Source organism: Panthera tigris, chromosome F3 (assembly GCF_018350195.1).
Source record: "Panthera tigris isolate Pti1 chromosome F3, P.tigris_Pti1_mat1.1, whole genome shotgun sequence".
Lineage (NCBI taxonomy): Eukaryota > Metazoa > Chordata > Mammalia > Carnivora > Felidae > Panthera > Panthera tigris.
This window is the reverse complement of record NC_056678.1, coordinates 30461981-30478395: the sequence shown is the minus strand read 5'-3', so window position 1 is coordinate 30478395 and position 16415 is coordinate 30461981. Positions and strand designations below refer to the sequence as shown.

The window sequence follows — 16415 nt, the reverse complement described above, 5'->3', positions numbered from 1 at the left end:
TTGTGAGCATATGACCATGGAGGACAGATTGGTTTAATGGCATAACATGAGAGAAGTGCCTCTCCACAGTCTGGTCATGCTGATGCTCTTGTCACTGCAGCTTCTGATGGACAAAAACTGTAGACTCAACATCTTTTTTAAAAAAAATTTTTAAAAAGTTTATCATTTATTTTTGAGACAGAGAGAGAGAGAGAGAGAGAGAGAGAGAGTCAGTCAGTGCGTGTGAGGCTGGGAGGGGCAGAGAGAGGGGGAGGATAGAGAATACTGAGCAGCCTCCGCACTTTCAGTGCAGAGCCAGACGCAGGGCTCCATGCGACAAACCATGAGATCATGACCTGAGCTGAAATCAAGAGTCGGATGATTACCTGACTGAGCCACTGAGGCCCCCTGTGGCCTCACCATCTTTTACTTTTGGAGTTGCTGGCGGTGGCACAGGGACTGTTGCTAGCCTTCTGATGTTAAGGCAAGAGAAAGTTAGGGCCCAGTAGGGAGAGTTGTTGGTATTAAAGGTTACCTAGTACTATTCCTTGTTTTCTGGTAGTTGGAATTTTATAAGAGATGTCATGAGAATAAGGTATGGAATTAAATAAGAGTGGAAATACAGTTTGAATACTAAGCATACAAAATGAGATGGGTTTTTGCAGTAAATAGAAATAACTTTATTATCATCACATGGTATCAGGGAGGAAGCAAAGATTTAGTGCCCTCGTTTTGTTGCTTAAAGCTGTTTCTGCGGAGGCACCTCGGTGACTCGGTTACGTTTCCAACTCTTGATCTCAGCTCAGGTCTTGATCTCAGGCTTGTGAGTTCAGTTCCCACATTGGGCTCCATGCTGGGCGTGAAGTCTATTAAAAAAAAATTCTGCATAAAAGTAAGATTACCAATTTCTGTAATACTGCCAAGATGGGTTCAGTTGATAATTTATCTAATAATGGTTAAGTTAGTTTTTAACAGAGGACAGTAAGTATATTCTTATCTGGCTGAAACTCTGTTGAGAAAAAGTGTCTTCAACTTGCAGAGTTGGGCTTCCATTTTTTCTCTGGCTTCTTTCTTATTGATCCCATTCTTTTCGAGATGTTTATTTATATGTGAATTCCCAGTAGTATAACTTAACACAACTTCTGAAGTCCATTCAGATTACATCTAGCAAACACAAATAGTAGTGTGATGTCATTAAGGGAAAGCCTGTGCTTGTCCGATATGACTACCTCTGTAGACTTTTTTTTTTTTTAACTTTTATTAATTGTTCTAGAATCCTGTGAAGTAACTGGCACCAAAGTAGAGATAGATAGATATTCCCTCAAATTTACTCACATAATCTTTCTTTTGAAAGGAATTGGAGCTAAAGTTATTTTCAGAGACTTACATACATTGAATGTCAACATTTAAATTTGTAAACAGCTTCAAGAGTGGGTGACACTTAATCCTCACCAGAGGAAAGCCTTCACACTTCCTCACCACAATGATAGTGTCTTACAGGAGCATCTCTCTCTTTTCTCCAAATTTATTCTTCCTGTGCTTTAAGAAAAAATCATCTGATGCTTTTGATATATGGCCCCACCCCTCCTGTCTTCCCACAAGTGGTGCCTAGGTAAATATCAGGCCTTCCTTATTGTAATGGATAGAAAAACCTAGACTATCATCAGTTGAAGCCTTTCCTGCCACCGTTATGAAAGGAGAGTGCGCAAGTCTCATTGTGCTGGTGGAACTGAAGAACAGATGAGGCCAATCCTGAAGGGATAAGTTGTCTGCTTTTTCTGCCCCCCCCCAGTTAGAGGCAGTCATTCTATATATTACGTCGGGCAAAGATGGAGTAATCTCTTCTGTTAGACCATATGCTAATATAGTGCTGATAAGTGAGAGTGAAAAATGAAAGGGAGAAATACATTAATTGTATTCTCTCAATAAGGTATGTTATCCAAGGTAATTATTTCATGACAGTTTTAGTTAGAGTACTTGTTTTATCATGAAATAAAAGATGGTTTTAGGAGCCTTTTATTGGAAAAGACAATTGTATCAAATTAGTACCAAATTAGATTTTTGTCTTTATAAAGGTGAGCAAACCCATGAGCAGTTTTTAAATTGATGTGTTCTAGTCCACAAATGAACAAATTCTGTTTGAGGGTTAAAGAAGCTATTATTTTGTCCTTTATGCTGACAGCTTCATTACAGATTAGCCTACTGTTGGCATTAAAAAAATGTTTGGCTCCTTATGATCTTTGTGCATGCAACTATAATATTAATGCAGTGCCATAGCACTGTTCATTAAGAAATGACTTTAGATGAGGTTGAAGCGTGTAAATTTGGAAAGATACAGATGTTAAATGCAGTCGTTTCTCTTTGTATACAGCCGTATGGCTAATAATTTCCAAGTGGCTAAAGCTCTTGTTAGCAGGAGTGCTGGTGTGTTAAGAATGGCTCTATAAATAACTTTAAGAACTGAAGTTGAAGGTGCTTCTTTTAAAGACTATTGTTAACTAAACATTATTGCCAAACAGATGGAAAGCATTCACCAGCCTGATGTTTTTAGGTCTAATTATATTATCACCAGCCCTGTACGGCTCAGTTGAAGAGGTGTATCCAGAGGCCAATTTATAATCATTTAGCCAACACCTGTTTGGGAGAAATTGACAGTCAAAGGGCACATTTGAAAAAAAATCACATATGTTCTTGTGTTTATTGCCTCAATGTGAACGTTGTCTAGTTGCAAACAAACTTGGTAGGAGAAGAAAGTAAATGCAAACAGAGCATCACTTCCCAGCCATGTTTGTCGATCTCAATTTGGTCTTTTTATCTGATCCACTTCATGCTTCATGGCTAAGTAAGATCAGCAAAGAATCACTCCTGATTCATGTGGATATATTCTGTTCAGCCAGGTAAGAGGTTTCTGGTAGACAAAAGAAATTCTTTTGTACATCTTCCATACCTTTTATCTCGTGAAATGTTTTCTGTTTCATAGAGATGTATCTTATTTAAAGAAGATTGACATTCTGGTGAGTGGCTTAAGACAGTCACAACTTGGTACCAAAACACAGAGGATTTAAGGAACGCTGCTTTACAAACTCGATAGAGGTTTATTAAGCTCTCTGCAAAGGCAGAGGGAGGACCGAAGTGTCTCCTTTTACACATACGACATGTTAAATGAAGTCTCAAAGTTCAAGCTCTTTGAATGTGGTTCCATGCTTTGGAGATTCAAGATTGCATATAGCCCAAGGGGAAATTATGGGGAGAATAGGTGTATTTTATCAGAAAATAGTTTGGACCTGATGTCCCCACTAACTCTTTCATTTTAGTGTTTCTTCCCTCTTTTGGCATATTTCTTTATTGAAAGATTTATGTATATCTCTTCCATCTTCTTATCACCCATTATTAACCCGGAGCAGTCTGGCTTCTGCTCTAGCAGTTCACAGCATAATACAGTATTGAAAGTTACCAACAGTTTCCTAACTGCCTGAGGCAGTAATCGATTCTCAGTCTCAATAGTTTTCTGGATCTTTCTCTTTAGGCAAGGGGAACAAAAGGAAAAATAGACAAATGGGACAACATTAAACTAAAAAGCTTTTGTACAGGAAGGAGACCTTCAATAAAATGAAAAAGCAGCCTACTGAATGGAAGAAGATATTTGCAAATGATATATCTGATAAGGGATTAATATCCAAAAATATAAATAACTCATACAACTCAACACCAAAAACAAATCTGATTAAAAAATGGGAGAGAACCTGAATAGACATTTTCCCCAAGGATACATACAGGTGGCCTACAGACATGAGAAAACATATCTAATCATCATGAGAATGCAAGTCAAAACCACAGCAAAGTATCACCTCATAATAATCAGAATGGCTAGTATTCAAAAGATAAGAAATAACAAGTGTTGGGGAGGATGTGGAGAAAAGGGAATACTCATGCACTGTTAATGGGAATATACATTGGTACATCTGCTGTGGAAAACAGCATGGAGGTTCCTCAAAAAATTAAAACTAGAAATACTGTATAATCCAGCAATTCCACTGTTGGGTATTTACCTGAAGAAAATAAAAACACTAATTCGAAGAGATTATATGCACCCCTATGTTTACTGAAATGTTATTTACGATAGCCAAGATATGGAAGCAACCTAAGTGTCCATCTATAGATGAATGGATAAAGAACATGTGGTGCATGTACACAGTGGAAAATTAGCCACAAAAAAGGATGACATCTTGCCATTCAGACAACATGGATGGAACTAGAGAATATTATGCTAAATGGCATAAATCAGACAAAGACAAATGCCATTTGATTTCACTTATGTGTGCAATCTAGAAAACAACAAATGAACAAACGAAAAATAGTAACAGACTCATAAATATGGAGATACAAAGCTTGTGGTTGCCAGAGAGGAGGGTTGTTGGGGGTATAGGCGAAACAGGTGAACGGAATTAAGATGTACAGACTTACAGTTATAAAATAAATGACGAGAATAAAAAGGACAGCATAGGGAATATAGTCAATAATATTGTAATAACTTTGTATGGCAGACAGATGGTAACTACACTTATTGTGGTAAGCATTTCATAGTGTGTATGATATGATTGTTGAATCACTACTTGAAACTAACAATATTGTAGGTCAGCTATATTTTAATTTATTTAAAAAAAATTTTTTTTTTAACGTTTACTTATTTTTGAGACAGAGAGAGACAGAGCATGAACAGGGGAGGGGCAGAGAGAGAGAGGGAGACACAGAATCTGAAACAGGCTCCGGGCTCTGAGCGGTCAGCACAGAGCCCGACGCGGGGCTCGAACTCACGGGCCGCGAGATCATGACCTGAGCCGAAGTCGGACGCTTAACCGACCAAGCCACCCAGGCGCCCCCAGCTATATTTTAATTTATAAAAAGCCAGTCACAAAGGAAAAATGGATATACCTATCTCATTGGATTGTTCAGTGCATTATATCGTTTAATTCTTTGAAATCCAGCACAGTGTAAACATTTCGTTGGGGGTACAGTCTCATGTTTTTAGCTGTTATTTTGATGGAGAATGCTCAAATATGAAACTTTAGTCCCAACTTATTTTCTAAGCTCCCTTCACATATTGCCATCTGTCTTCTAAGCCTGAATTTGTTCACTATGTTTATTGAACATTTATTTACTATGGGATCGGGATGTGTTATGTGTTGGAGGAAATACAATTTCTGCCCTGTATTAGTTTTCTATTGCTGCCGTAACAAATCACCACAAACTTAGCATCTTCAAACAATTTAATTTATTATGTCAAGGTTCTTTGGACCAGAGGCCTGACGTGGGTCATATTGGGCTATAATCAAAGTGCCAGCACTGTTGTGTTCCTTACTGAAGACTCTGGGGAAAAACCCACTTTCAAGCTTATTCAGGTGGTAGGTTGAACTCTTTTCTTTGCCGTTGTAGGACTGAACTCTTCCTTACTGGCTATCAGCTGAACACTGGTCTTTGCTTCTAGAAGCTGTCTGCTCCTTCTCATGCTTGTTGGGAGCTGCCGGTGGCCTTTCTCCAGTGCTGACATGCGGGTGTCTGTATCTTAGCACCAGCAACTGTGTAACCCTCTCATACTTAACATCTCTCTGATTTCTCCTGCCCTTATCACTTCTGTGTTTCCACTTCTGGCCAGAGACAGTTCTCTGCTTTTCAGGGTTCATGGGACTTGATTGAGCCCCCTTGGTAATCCAAGATAATCTGTTTTAAGGTCTGTAGACCTTAATTACATCTGCAAAGTTCTTTTTGCCAGGAATGTAACATATTCACAGGTTCTGGAGATTAAGGTATGAACGTCCTTGGCGACCGTTATTCTGCCTATGATATACCCATGAAAAGCTTGAAATCTGGTTGGGAGATAGACACATGAACAAATAAAATCAAATTCAAGGGGTTGGTACTGTATACAGTGGGTGAATGAAGAAAGGAGAGAATCAGTGTTATTGAGAGACAGACATTTGAGCTGAATATGGGAAGATGAGTACTTGTTTTAAGGGGCTGTGGGGGGCATATGTCAGGGAGAAGAAGCAATAATAGTGATAGCAATAATAGTTAAATGGCGATACCAAGCATTTTTACAAGATTATTTCACTGAAATTCTCACAAATGGTACATGCTGTTATTATCTACCATTATGGTTTCTATAGATGAAGTTTTAGTGTTTTCACATGTAGAATAGGAAGGGTAAAAGTATCTTATAGGTAGTTGAAAGAATTAACATTGATGGCTAAAGCATAGCACATAGTAAACACTTAGTACCTGGTAGGTAAAGAGAAATCAATCCCCTATCTATAGGCACTCTTCCTATCTGCCAAGGTGGGTGGGGGGAGGGGGTTGCTTGAGGGGGCAGTGGGTGAGATCATGCAGGGTCTTGAGGTGATTTTTTGGATTTATTGTTTTAAAAGAAAACACTGACTGCTATTTAGAGAACAGACCATAGGGCAGCAAATGAGGAAGTAGAGAAATCCGTTGGGAGACCATTGTTATAATCCAGGTAGATCTTTGTTTGGATCAGGGTAATAGCTGGCAAGTCAGTTCACATTTTGGGTACGTTTTGAGGATAGAGCTGACAGGATTTGCTAATGGAAAAAGAGGAGCTAGGATGAGTCTTAGAGAAGTAGCACCAAAAGGGAGTCTTAAGTTGGAGCCTGAGTCATTGAGATCATTATACCAAGTTGCTACATAAGGGGTTTTAGGAAGAGAAATGAGACTTAGCAATGCCTGTATTTTTTTTTTTTTCTTCCTCTTAACCATATATATTCCATAAGGGAAAATTTTTCCTTCTAAGAAATATATTTTATTTAATTTATTTTTTTAAGAAATATATTTTAATTTTTTTTTAACGTTTATTTATTTTTGAGACCGAGAGAGACAGAGCATGAACGGGGGAGGGTCAGAGAGAGGGAGACACAGAATCTGAAACAGGCTCCAGGCTCCGAGCTATCAGCACAGAGCCCGACGCGGGGCTCGAAGTCACGGACCGCGAGATCATGACCTGAGCCGAAGTCGGACGCTTAACCGACTGAGCCACCCAGGCGCCCCTAAGAAATATATTTTAAAACAAATTCCTAAATTTGTTTTAAATATATTTCTTAAAAAAATATATAAATAATTATATACATATATGTTCTCTCTATATAGAAATAAGTAAATATATAGAAATGTTTCTAAAATATGGAATTTTTAGAAAAGGAAACTATAATAAACCCACTTGAAAAAATGGTTTTTTTGACAGCATGCACATGCAAGCGAGTTGGGGAGGGGCAGAAAGAGAGGGAGACGGAGAATCCCACACTGTGAGCACAGCCTGACTCAAGGCTCGAACTCACAAACTTGTGAGATCATGACCTAAGCCAAAATCTAGAGTCTGATGCTTAACCCATTGAGCCACCTATGAACCCCAGTAAAACCTACTCTAGATAAGACTGTTTTAAGCCTGTGATTTGGTTACTTAAAAAAAAAAATCTATTCAGAAATTAACAACTTTGGTGGAGTCAATTCCAACACTCCCCATTCCCCAAACCTTTAAAGTATAGTTTCAAAAAGTTACAAGTCCATGTTTCATTGTACTGTGAATGATTCATTACTCATGTCTTTTATGTAGGTTTTACTTGTAATGGACACAAGGACAGAGCAGACATTCATTTTAAAAGTAAGTAGAATTTGTATGTTGAATGAATTTAGGAATTTATTTTCAAATTACGCTTCTGAAAGAAAAATATTTAATGTTTTTTCTTGGGTATTTGAATGTTCTTTTGTATTTGTGGTGGTCTGTATTTATTTTACTTCCTGTTTTTTGTCACAGTTGATAAATACTTTGTAGCATGCCTTTAGAGGTGGTCATTTGGATAAGTCGAAGACTCATTCCCTCATGTTTAAATATATAGTGTGCACTTTAAATATACCTCTAAAACATTTTGTGTAATTTGTGAGGACTGCACACAGTTGCCCTTTGATTATGATTACAGTCCCTAAGAACTGAAATTTTGCCTTAAAGTCTCTGTTTCAGGTATTTGGGAAAGTGTTATCTACATTCCTGGCACTCTTTTTTTTTTTTTTTTTTTTTTTTTTTTTTTTAATCTAAATTCTAGGAACAAGGAAAGAAACATCCCTCCATTTTGTAATTTCAAAATTGAAATGGCTTATGACAGTACATATTCTAAAATATCCTAATTTAATCATTTCTACAGCATCTAGAGTTAATCAATTTCAGATTAGTTTTATGTATTTTTTTCAGATTCTTACAGCATGGCAGTAAGTTACATTAACAAATTTCTTTCTGAGTATACTTTATCACTGGCATCTCCCCAGATTTTTAAACCAGGGTAAGACACCAGAAACTATACCCACCTTGTTCCTTTGGAGAAGTCTTCAAATAGTCTTTGTACTGTTTTTGGCCTGAAATTTTAAATCACCTGTTTCATCAGGAATACGTTTTGTGTCTCAGAAATTTGAATGATCTCACAATGTCTACTGTTTTAAAGATCTGTCTATATATGTAAAATAAAACTTAAGAAAAGGTCATAGAGAAATAACTGTGTATCATCCTGGTGACTTAGTTTGAGAGCATCTCTAATAAAAACACTGACCCACGTAATTGATTTTAATGGCAGCTTTGTGGCATCTTCCGTTCTCTGGATTCACGCCAGATGCCATCAGCAGAGCCTCCAGGGACTGAGGGGCATAGAGCAGCAGATGAGTGGTTTCTCTGAAGCCCAGAGTAACTCGGATAGATTAGTTTGGTTGATAAACACAGAGCACAGCAGGCTCCAAAGGCAACTGAGGGTACAACTGACCTTTTTGTTCTCTGTCAGGGTCTAAGGAAAAGCAGTGAATACAGCAGGAACAGAAAGACCATCATCCCCCGCTGTGTGCCCAACATGGTGTGTCTGCACAAGTACATCATTTCTGAGGAGTCGGTATTTCTTGTGCTGCAGCACGCGGAAGGTTAGTTTGTAGTTTAAATTGTTTATGGAGCAAAGAATGTCATCATCGCCTTAGCTCTTCCGTTTCCATAATGTCCTTCTTACTTCTGTCATGGCATGAGCAGATGAAACATATAAAACACGTGTAAGAAACTGTTTCCTTATTCCTCTGCTCTCTTTGAGTTGTGAGGGAAAACGAAAACCCAGGTGAGCAGCGGATTTCATTTGAACTACAGTAACCTTGTTAGATATGCATAACTACTTACTTTCTCCTAGAATTGGTCTACTCTGATGAGAACTTTAAGGTGAAGGTGTGCTAAAAGAGCGAGGTTGTATTTCAGGGGTTTTATTTTGTTCTCTGCGAAAAGGATACATTAATGTTAGATGACTTAAAAAGCATCCCCTGAAGAATTAATTAATTACCTCCTTTTTTAGAATGCACGGGTATTTGCTTAACGTTTGACATTACCTGGTTATTCTGATCTGGGTTTTTACGAATTCAGCCATTGGCATCACATATGCGTACAAAGCAGAGGCATGGTGCCCTGCCTTCAAACTATTTATGAAATTTCAGCTCTTGGTAGAGGGAACAGGTGGCAAAAAAATACTATGTTTTGATTTGTTTTTGCCCTTTAATACCTGAATTTAAATAAATAGTCTTTTATTTAGAATGACTAAATACAGCATATAAATACAAACCCACAAAATAAACAGTCGCCTTTTGGCTTTTAAGAGGTGTTTTTTTAAATAGTAAAAAAAAAATTAAATTATTTTCCATATTTCACGAAGGTGTTGTTATTATTTTTACATTACTGAGAATAAACAAGTGTTGTGTTTTACTAATAGGCATGGCATTTGAATTTAATGCATTTTCCCAGGAAAATGAGTCATTGCTTTGTGGAATGAGGTCTTTTATGATAACTAATGCAAGATTTTTGACGGGGGCAATAAACTATTAATATTGTTTATTATGAAGTACAGCACAAGATAACTACAGATGGAGGGAAGACCTCCATATGTAGTATTTAATAGGAAATTCAGAAGGGGCTCCATGGTCTCTCAGGTATTAAGAGAGTTAATTGCGTGTGTGAATTGGATAACTAATTCACCTTTGTTCAGACATTATAGACAGCTTTTATCTGAGGATACCAGTGCATTACAGACATTATTGAATTAGAGGTCATGTCATCTGATAGCGAAATACAGCCACCTCTGGTGTGGAACAAAATAACTTGCGTAGTAATAATCCATAATAATTTAGAACAAGGTCAGTAGGATGAATGTAATTATAGTCAATATTCTATTACCCAGGGTGGATTATTCATGTTGGAGATTATCTGTGGCAAATTTTCGATTCTAGTTTGCCTCTGCTGTTTGCAGCCTCTTCCTGTTCTTTCTCTTCCTTCTCCAGAACACACTTCCGGTTTTCTTCTGCCGTCTTCTCACTCTGTCTTAATACTTCTTAAAGCTGCTGTCGCAACTGTTTTTACTTTAGTTCTGCGAAAATCTTTATCAATTCAATTCTACTGTTTCAGATGATCTTTACCAAGCTTCTTTTCCTTTATTGTTGGCCATACCTGACTCTGAATGGCTACGTGATCATAGAATTTGCCCTGGATTATTTAAACTTGGTGAGGGAGGATCTCTTGTTGACTGTTCATTTCTGGTGCCTATTGTTTAATTTTAAGAAGATTTTATAGCACAAAGATATTAAATTAAAGTGCAAATAGGGACCGTAGATTCATTTAACATTCAGCAAATTTATTGAGTGTGTATTATGTGCTAGACTCTTTCTTAGGTGAACAACACAGGAAAAGAGCTTGCCCTTTTGACACTTACATTCATTCTTGTGGAGAGTCCAACAGAAAACCAAAAGCATGATAATATTGGCTAATAATAGGGACTCCACTGATCTCTAACAGAGAACTCTGAAATAGGATGACAGGGGGACTACTTTAGATTAGGTAGTCAAGGAAGCCTGCTCTAAGAAGGTGCCATTTAAGAGGAGTGCTGAATGACAACCATTTGGATGTAAGTGGGAGAGATCAATGTTAAGAAATCAAAAGCAAAAACAACGTTCGATAAACAAGAAAGGAGACAATTTGGTTGGAGTGTATGGTAGGTGAGGGCAGTCGTCGTATATGAGGCTATGGGAGAAATAGGCAGGAGTCTTGTACTGAAGGGTAAGGACTTTGGCTTTTATTCAAGTGCATTGGAAAACCCCTGGATATCTATCTAAAGCAGCGACAAGATCTGATTTACATTTTAAAAAGATCACTCTGGCTGTTGTATGGGGAATGGATTACAAACCGGCTATGAGCAACGTATAGTCTAGACGAGAGATAATGGTTCTAGCCCTTATGCTTTGAGGGTAGACTCAGTGGGACCTGTGATGGATTCTAGTTAGAGAATGAAGAATCTAGGCGAATTTTTTGGATTGCTCACTTGAGCAATCAAGTGAACTGTTTGACGGGCGGTGTGCTATCTTTTACATGTTAGTGGTATTTTCTTTGTTACCTCTGTGAATTAGAAGGTTGTGCATAAGTCACAAACACATTACTTTCATATGTATAAATAGCTATTCCTGAAAAATAAGTGTTGAACAATTGTTTTCTCTGTAATACAAATGCTTGAATATTTATGATTTGTGGCTTTAGCTTCCTCCCGCTTACAGGACTATTCAGGATTCACGTAAGTCTCTTGGACTCATTTTCCTTCCATTTTTAATTTGTTTAGTTAGAAACAAATTGGCACTTACTGGGATACAGGCTTAGCTGTAACATGGCAGTGAGCAAAACCAATGAAGACTTTGCCCACATGGAGCTTACATTGAGAAGCAGAAAAGATAATAGGCAAATACATCAGTAAATATATGTCAGACGGAGATAAATTCTATGGAGAAATAAAAGAAGGAAAAGGGAATGCCAAAAGGGTGTGTGGGGGGGTTACTATTCTATCTAGAGTGGTCACCTTATTAAGAAAGGGACGTTTGGCCAGCGAACTGAAGGAAGTAAAGAGGCAGAATGTTGTGGATATGTAAGGGAAGAGCATCTTAGAAAGAGAGAACAAATAGGCCAGGAGCCAAGAGTGTATTTGGGGTATAAGAAACAGCAAGGTTACTGTGGCTGGAGCAGAATGGGGAGAGCTTGGGGAAGTGGGGAGGCCGGTGGGCAGATCTTCCTTCTGTGGGCTTATAGTTTGGTTTTTATTCTGAATAAAAAGGAAGTCACTGAGGGATATTGAGCAGAGGAGTGGCAAGGTAGGGCTCACCCTGGCTGCTTTGTGGAAAATGTAGTCTAGGAGGGCAAAGGCAAAAGCAGGGAGACCAGTTTGGAAGTTTTTGTGGCAATCCGGGTGAAAATAATTGTAGCTCGCTCAAAGCATTAGAGGTGGAAGTGGTAAGACATGATGGTTAGATTCTGAATCTGTTTTGAAGATAGAACTGACCTGATTGTGCTTTACACGTCTGCAAGGTTTTTGGCTTAACTAACTAAAAGAATGGAGTTCCCATTTGTTAAGATGGGGAAAGCTGTGGGAGAGGTCGATTTCGAGGGAAAAAATCAGGGCTTCAGTTTGGGGCTTGTGAGTTTGAGATGCTTATTAAATATCCAGGTGGTGTTGAGTGGGCAGTTGGATATAGCAGACAGGCTTTTAGGAGAGAGATTTAAAATATTTATTGTTCCTATTAATGAATCCCTTATGTTAATTCTGTTTGGGAAGGAAAAGGTGAGAAAGTAATTGTATTCAGTCAAGGCCGTGTGTGTCGTTAAAACTTTAAGTTTCTAAGATTAGGGACTGTGTCATTTTCGTCGTCTGTATCCCTGCATTTAGCAGAATACTTGGTGCACAGAAGGTGCTCAGTGCATAGTTGCTGGCTGCTGAGTCAGAGAAAAGGTGAATGCCTAGGTTAGAAGAAAATGATTGGAAAAGCCTGCACATGTGGATACATCAGAGAGATGAGGGACGGGAAAGAGTAATCCCAAATTACCTGGGGACCCCAGGGGTGAAATTATTCTTTTTTTATTAACAAGTTTTTTTTTTATTATGAAACTAATATGTAAAGCAATACATTTGAACTATATATAGAAGTACATAAAATAAAAATAAAAAAATCTCCCCTCCTAGTCACTTTTATGCCCTGTTCCACTTTCTAAAAATAGGAGAAATTTTCCTCTGTGTATAAATATATTCTCTCTACCCGTCTAGTTAAAAAAAAAAAAGGATCCTACATATTGTTCTATAGCTTGTTTTCTTCCCCTATCTTAACAGTGTACCTTGGGTGACTTTCCCTAGCAGTATATATAGGTCTGTGTTAAGAGAGACCAGTGTAGTGATTAAAAACAAGGAATCTGGAGTCAGACTACTGTTAGCTTGTGTGACCTTGGGCAAGGTATTTAACGTTTTTGTGGCTCCATTTCCTTATCTGTAAAATAGGGATGATAGTTACCTACCTCATACAGTTGATGTGAAGATTAAGCAGTTCATATATGTGAAACACTTAGAATAGTACTTAGCACATGGTAAATGCTATGTAAGTACAGTAAAACCTTAATTTGCGAGCATGCGCTGTGCCGGAAACGTGCTTATAATCCAAAGCACTTGTGTATCAAAGTGAATTTCAAGAATCATTGGTTCAGTTGTGATCATGTGACATTCGGCGTCATGTAGTACTCTTATTGCAAGACATCGCTCGTTTATCAAGTTAAAAGTTATTAGAAATGTTTCTTCATCTTGCGGAACACTCGCAGAGCAAGTTACTTGCAGTCCAAGGTTTTACTATATTTGCAAATATTGCTATTATTTCTTTGAATAAATAATATTTGGTTTATAGACTTATCATAATTTTTTTTAACTATTCTCTTATTAATTGGTGTTTAAATTGTTTCTAGTACTTTTGCTTATATGTCTTTGTATACTTCTGTTTTCTTTTTTTGAGAACTATTTGTAGCATGAATTTCTTGAATTGGAATTCCTGGTTCAGAAAATGATTTTGAGCATTGTTCAGCAGTATTTTATCAGACCTGTTAATGTCAGATCCTAATTCTGGCCAAGCAAATTTAACAAATATTCTTTGCAGTCTTTCAGAAAATCAGTAAAATTTAATGAGAGACACAGAGTTTTTATTAAACTTTATGAATTTCTAATTTCATAGCTTAAAATAGCTAATATCTCCAATTTTATATGCTTCAATGGCGCTTAGAAAGGTGTCATTTATATTTCTAAAGTGTTAAAAATTATAAATATGTTAGGTATTTTCTGTTTATATTTTGAGATTTCTCAATAACAGGGTTGTTTTTTTTAAAAAGGATAATGTTTTTAATGTTATAATAATAATGTCGACATTTGTGTAAGTTTGTCTATTAGGCCTAATCTTGGTAGAAAGGAAAACCTATTCAGCTTTTGTGGGTGACAAATTTCAATAGAAATAATGTGTTCTTGTAAGTTTTGTGATTTTCATGATTTTTGTAATTGATAAAAAATATGGGATAGGACTCAAGTTTTGTTTCCATAGCTCCATATCAAGCATTAAGTTTACCTGGGTACCTAGCAAACAATGGGAAAGGACTAAAACAGTTTTGTTTTCTCTTGAAAAATGCAGTTTTTACAGTCTACTTTAGGATGCTTGTTTAGGCTAGGAATAAATTTTATAAAGAAAGTGTCAACCATCACATTTAAAAATTCTATGTAATAATGAAAAGAATGGAAATTAAGGGAGATGCCATATTTGATTAATCAAATCGGTCAACTTGGTAATATCCAATATAGGCAAGTTGCTATGAAGATGGCATTAATACACAGTGCTTATGGGAGTGGATTTGGGTACAGCCTTTCTGTAAATAGCGTCATAACACATAACAGAAGCATTAAAAATATTCATGCTTTTTGATCTAGTACTTGCATTTCTGGTATTCTATATTGATGAAATTGTCAGAGATGTCAAATACTTCCATGTGAAGGTACATACTATTTTAATTCTAATAGTAAAAGATTGGAAACAATGTAAATGTCCAACAATAGATGAACATCTATCCCATGGATATGCTGTATAGCCCATTCAAGTTCATAGTCTCATGAAAATTAGAAAATGTTCATGATGTGATGTTAGTCACAAATAAAAAGCCTGAAAATAAATGTACAAATAGTTAATGGTGTTTCTAGGTGATTTGTATATTTTTCTTTTTCTTTTTCTTTATTTAAATTGTTTATAATGAAGGCATATATTTGTTTTAAAATAGGAAGAAAGTATGATAAAAAATAATGACATTATTAATATTTATAGACCCTTATTCCAGAAAGGTTTTCAAAATACTTGGAAGGATACCATCTTTCTATAACCCAATTTAATAAATACTTATTTAATACATATTATTTTATATGCTAGGCAGAATCCTCTCCTTGTGGTCTGGTAAAAGAGATGATAAAGGTATGAAAGTAATATTAATGTGAAATAGAATGTTGTAAGAGGGACTAAGTGATATAAAAAATTCAGAGAAGATAGGAGTCGTATCTGCTGAGGGCATATCAAAAAAATTGGTAAAAGAAAACAAATTCTGAGAGACTGTCAAGAATAGTTGGGATTTTGACAAGCAGATGTTGGACAAACTAATAAGAAAGTAAATTCTTTAAGTGGTAGGTATAGTTTGAGCAAAAGCCCAGCATGGGTTATATTTGGAGAAATCCAATTCAGATGAAGTATTTGATGAGTTGAGGGGGAGAACCAAATCATAGCTTGACACACTGTATTACTGAGGAGTTCAGTGCCTCTCTGGAGCTGGTATATCATTCAGGGGGTCGAGGGGATTTGGGTTCTTGAATGGAGAAATGATGTAAGATCTGTGCTAAAGTGGAAGATTCACTGGGCAGCAGTTAGTATGATAGAGTGATACAGGAAGGAGTTAAAGCAGGAATCTGGTTGTAACTATAAAGTTATTCCAAGGAGAATGGCCAAAGGAATCAATGGAAGAGGAAGACTATGTGAAACGTTATGTGAAACCTTATGGGTATATCCTATAGGACTTGGAAACTTGTCAGATGTAGAAAGAACAAGGGAGGAAAAAATAATCTTAAGTTTGGTCCAAAGCTTTTGTGCCAGAATGGCTTAGAGGTCAGAAAGAGGAAGTGATCTGGGGGCAAGAAGAAAGAATTTAAGCATATTGAATTTTAGATTTCAGCAGTTCGTCTAGGTGAAATTGGCCTAAGAATGAATGAAACTTTTCTTGGAACTTGACTGTGTCTTGCTATTTCTGGAACTTTGTGACTACAGAGACTGTCTGCTTTGTGATGGCACATCACATTCTGATGAGTTACCATCTGAGTTAAAGAATGCCAGCCACTGACTGAATGCCTGCCATGTCCTGTGCACTGATCAGGCAGTAGACAGAGAAAGATGAAAAAGACGGTCCTGTCCTCACAGTAGTCCCCATCTAGGAGAACTGAAAACAACACACGTTGTTATAGTTGGATTGCATACAGGAATTCCAGCTTCAGGTTCAG

General features: G+C 37.0%; 1 protein-coding gene across 20 annotated transcripts in view; it reads left to right on the top strand.

Moving 5' to 3' along the window:
* The window catches only part of RPS6KC1 (ribosomal protein S6 kinase C1), a 317520-nt gene that overhangs the window by 129636 nt on the left and 171469 nt on the right, over nucleotides 1-16415 (top strand). For 19 of the 20 annotated variants that reach the window (XM_042976412.1, XM_042976420.1, XM_042976419.1 and 16 more), the window contains 2 exons: nucleotides 7601-7648; nucleotides 8811-8943. In XM_042976412.1, coding sequence (XP_042832346.1) covers nucleotides 7601-7648; nucleotides 8811-8943 — 181 coding nt within the window. Of the gene's footprint in view, nucleotides 1-5054; nucleotides 5382-7600; nucleotides 7649-8810; nucleotides 8944-16415 lie in introns of those variants that run through there. The other variant, XM_042976426.1, reaches the window with a different exon arrangement.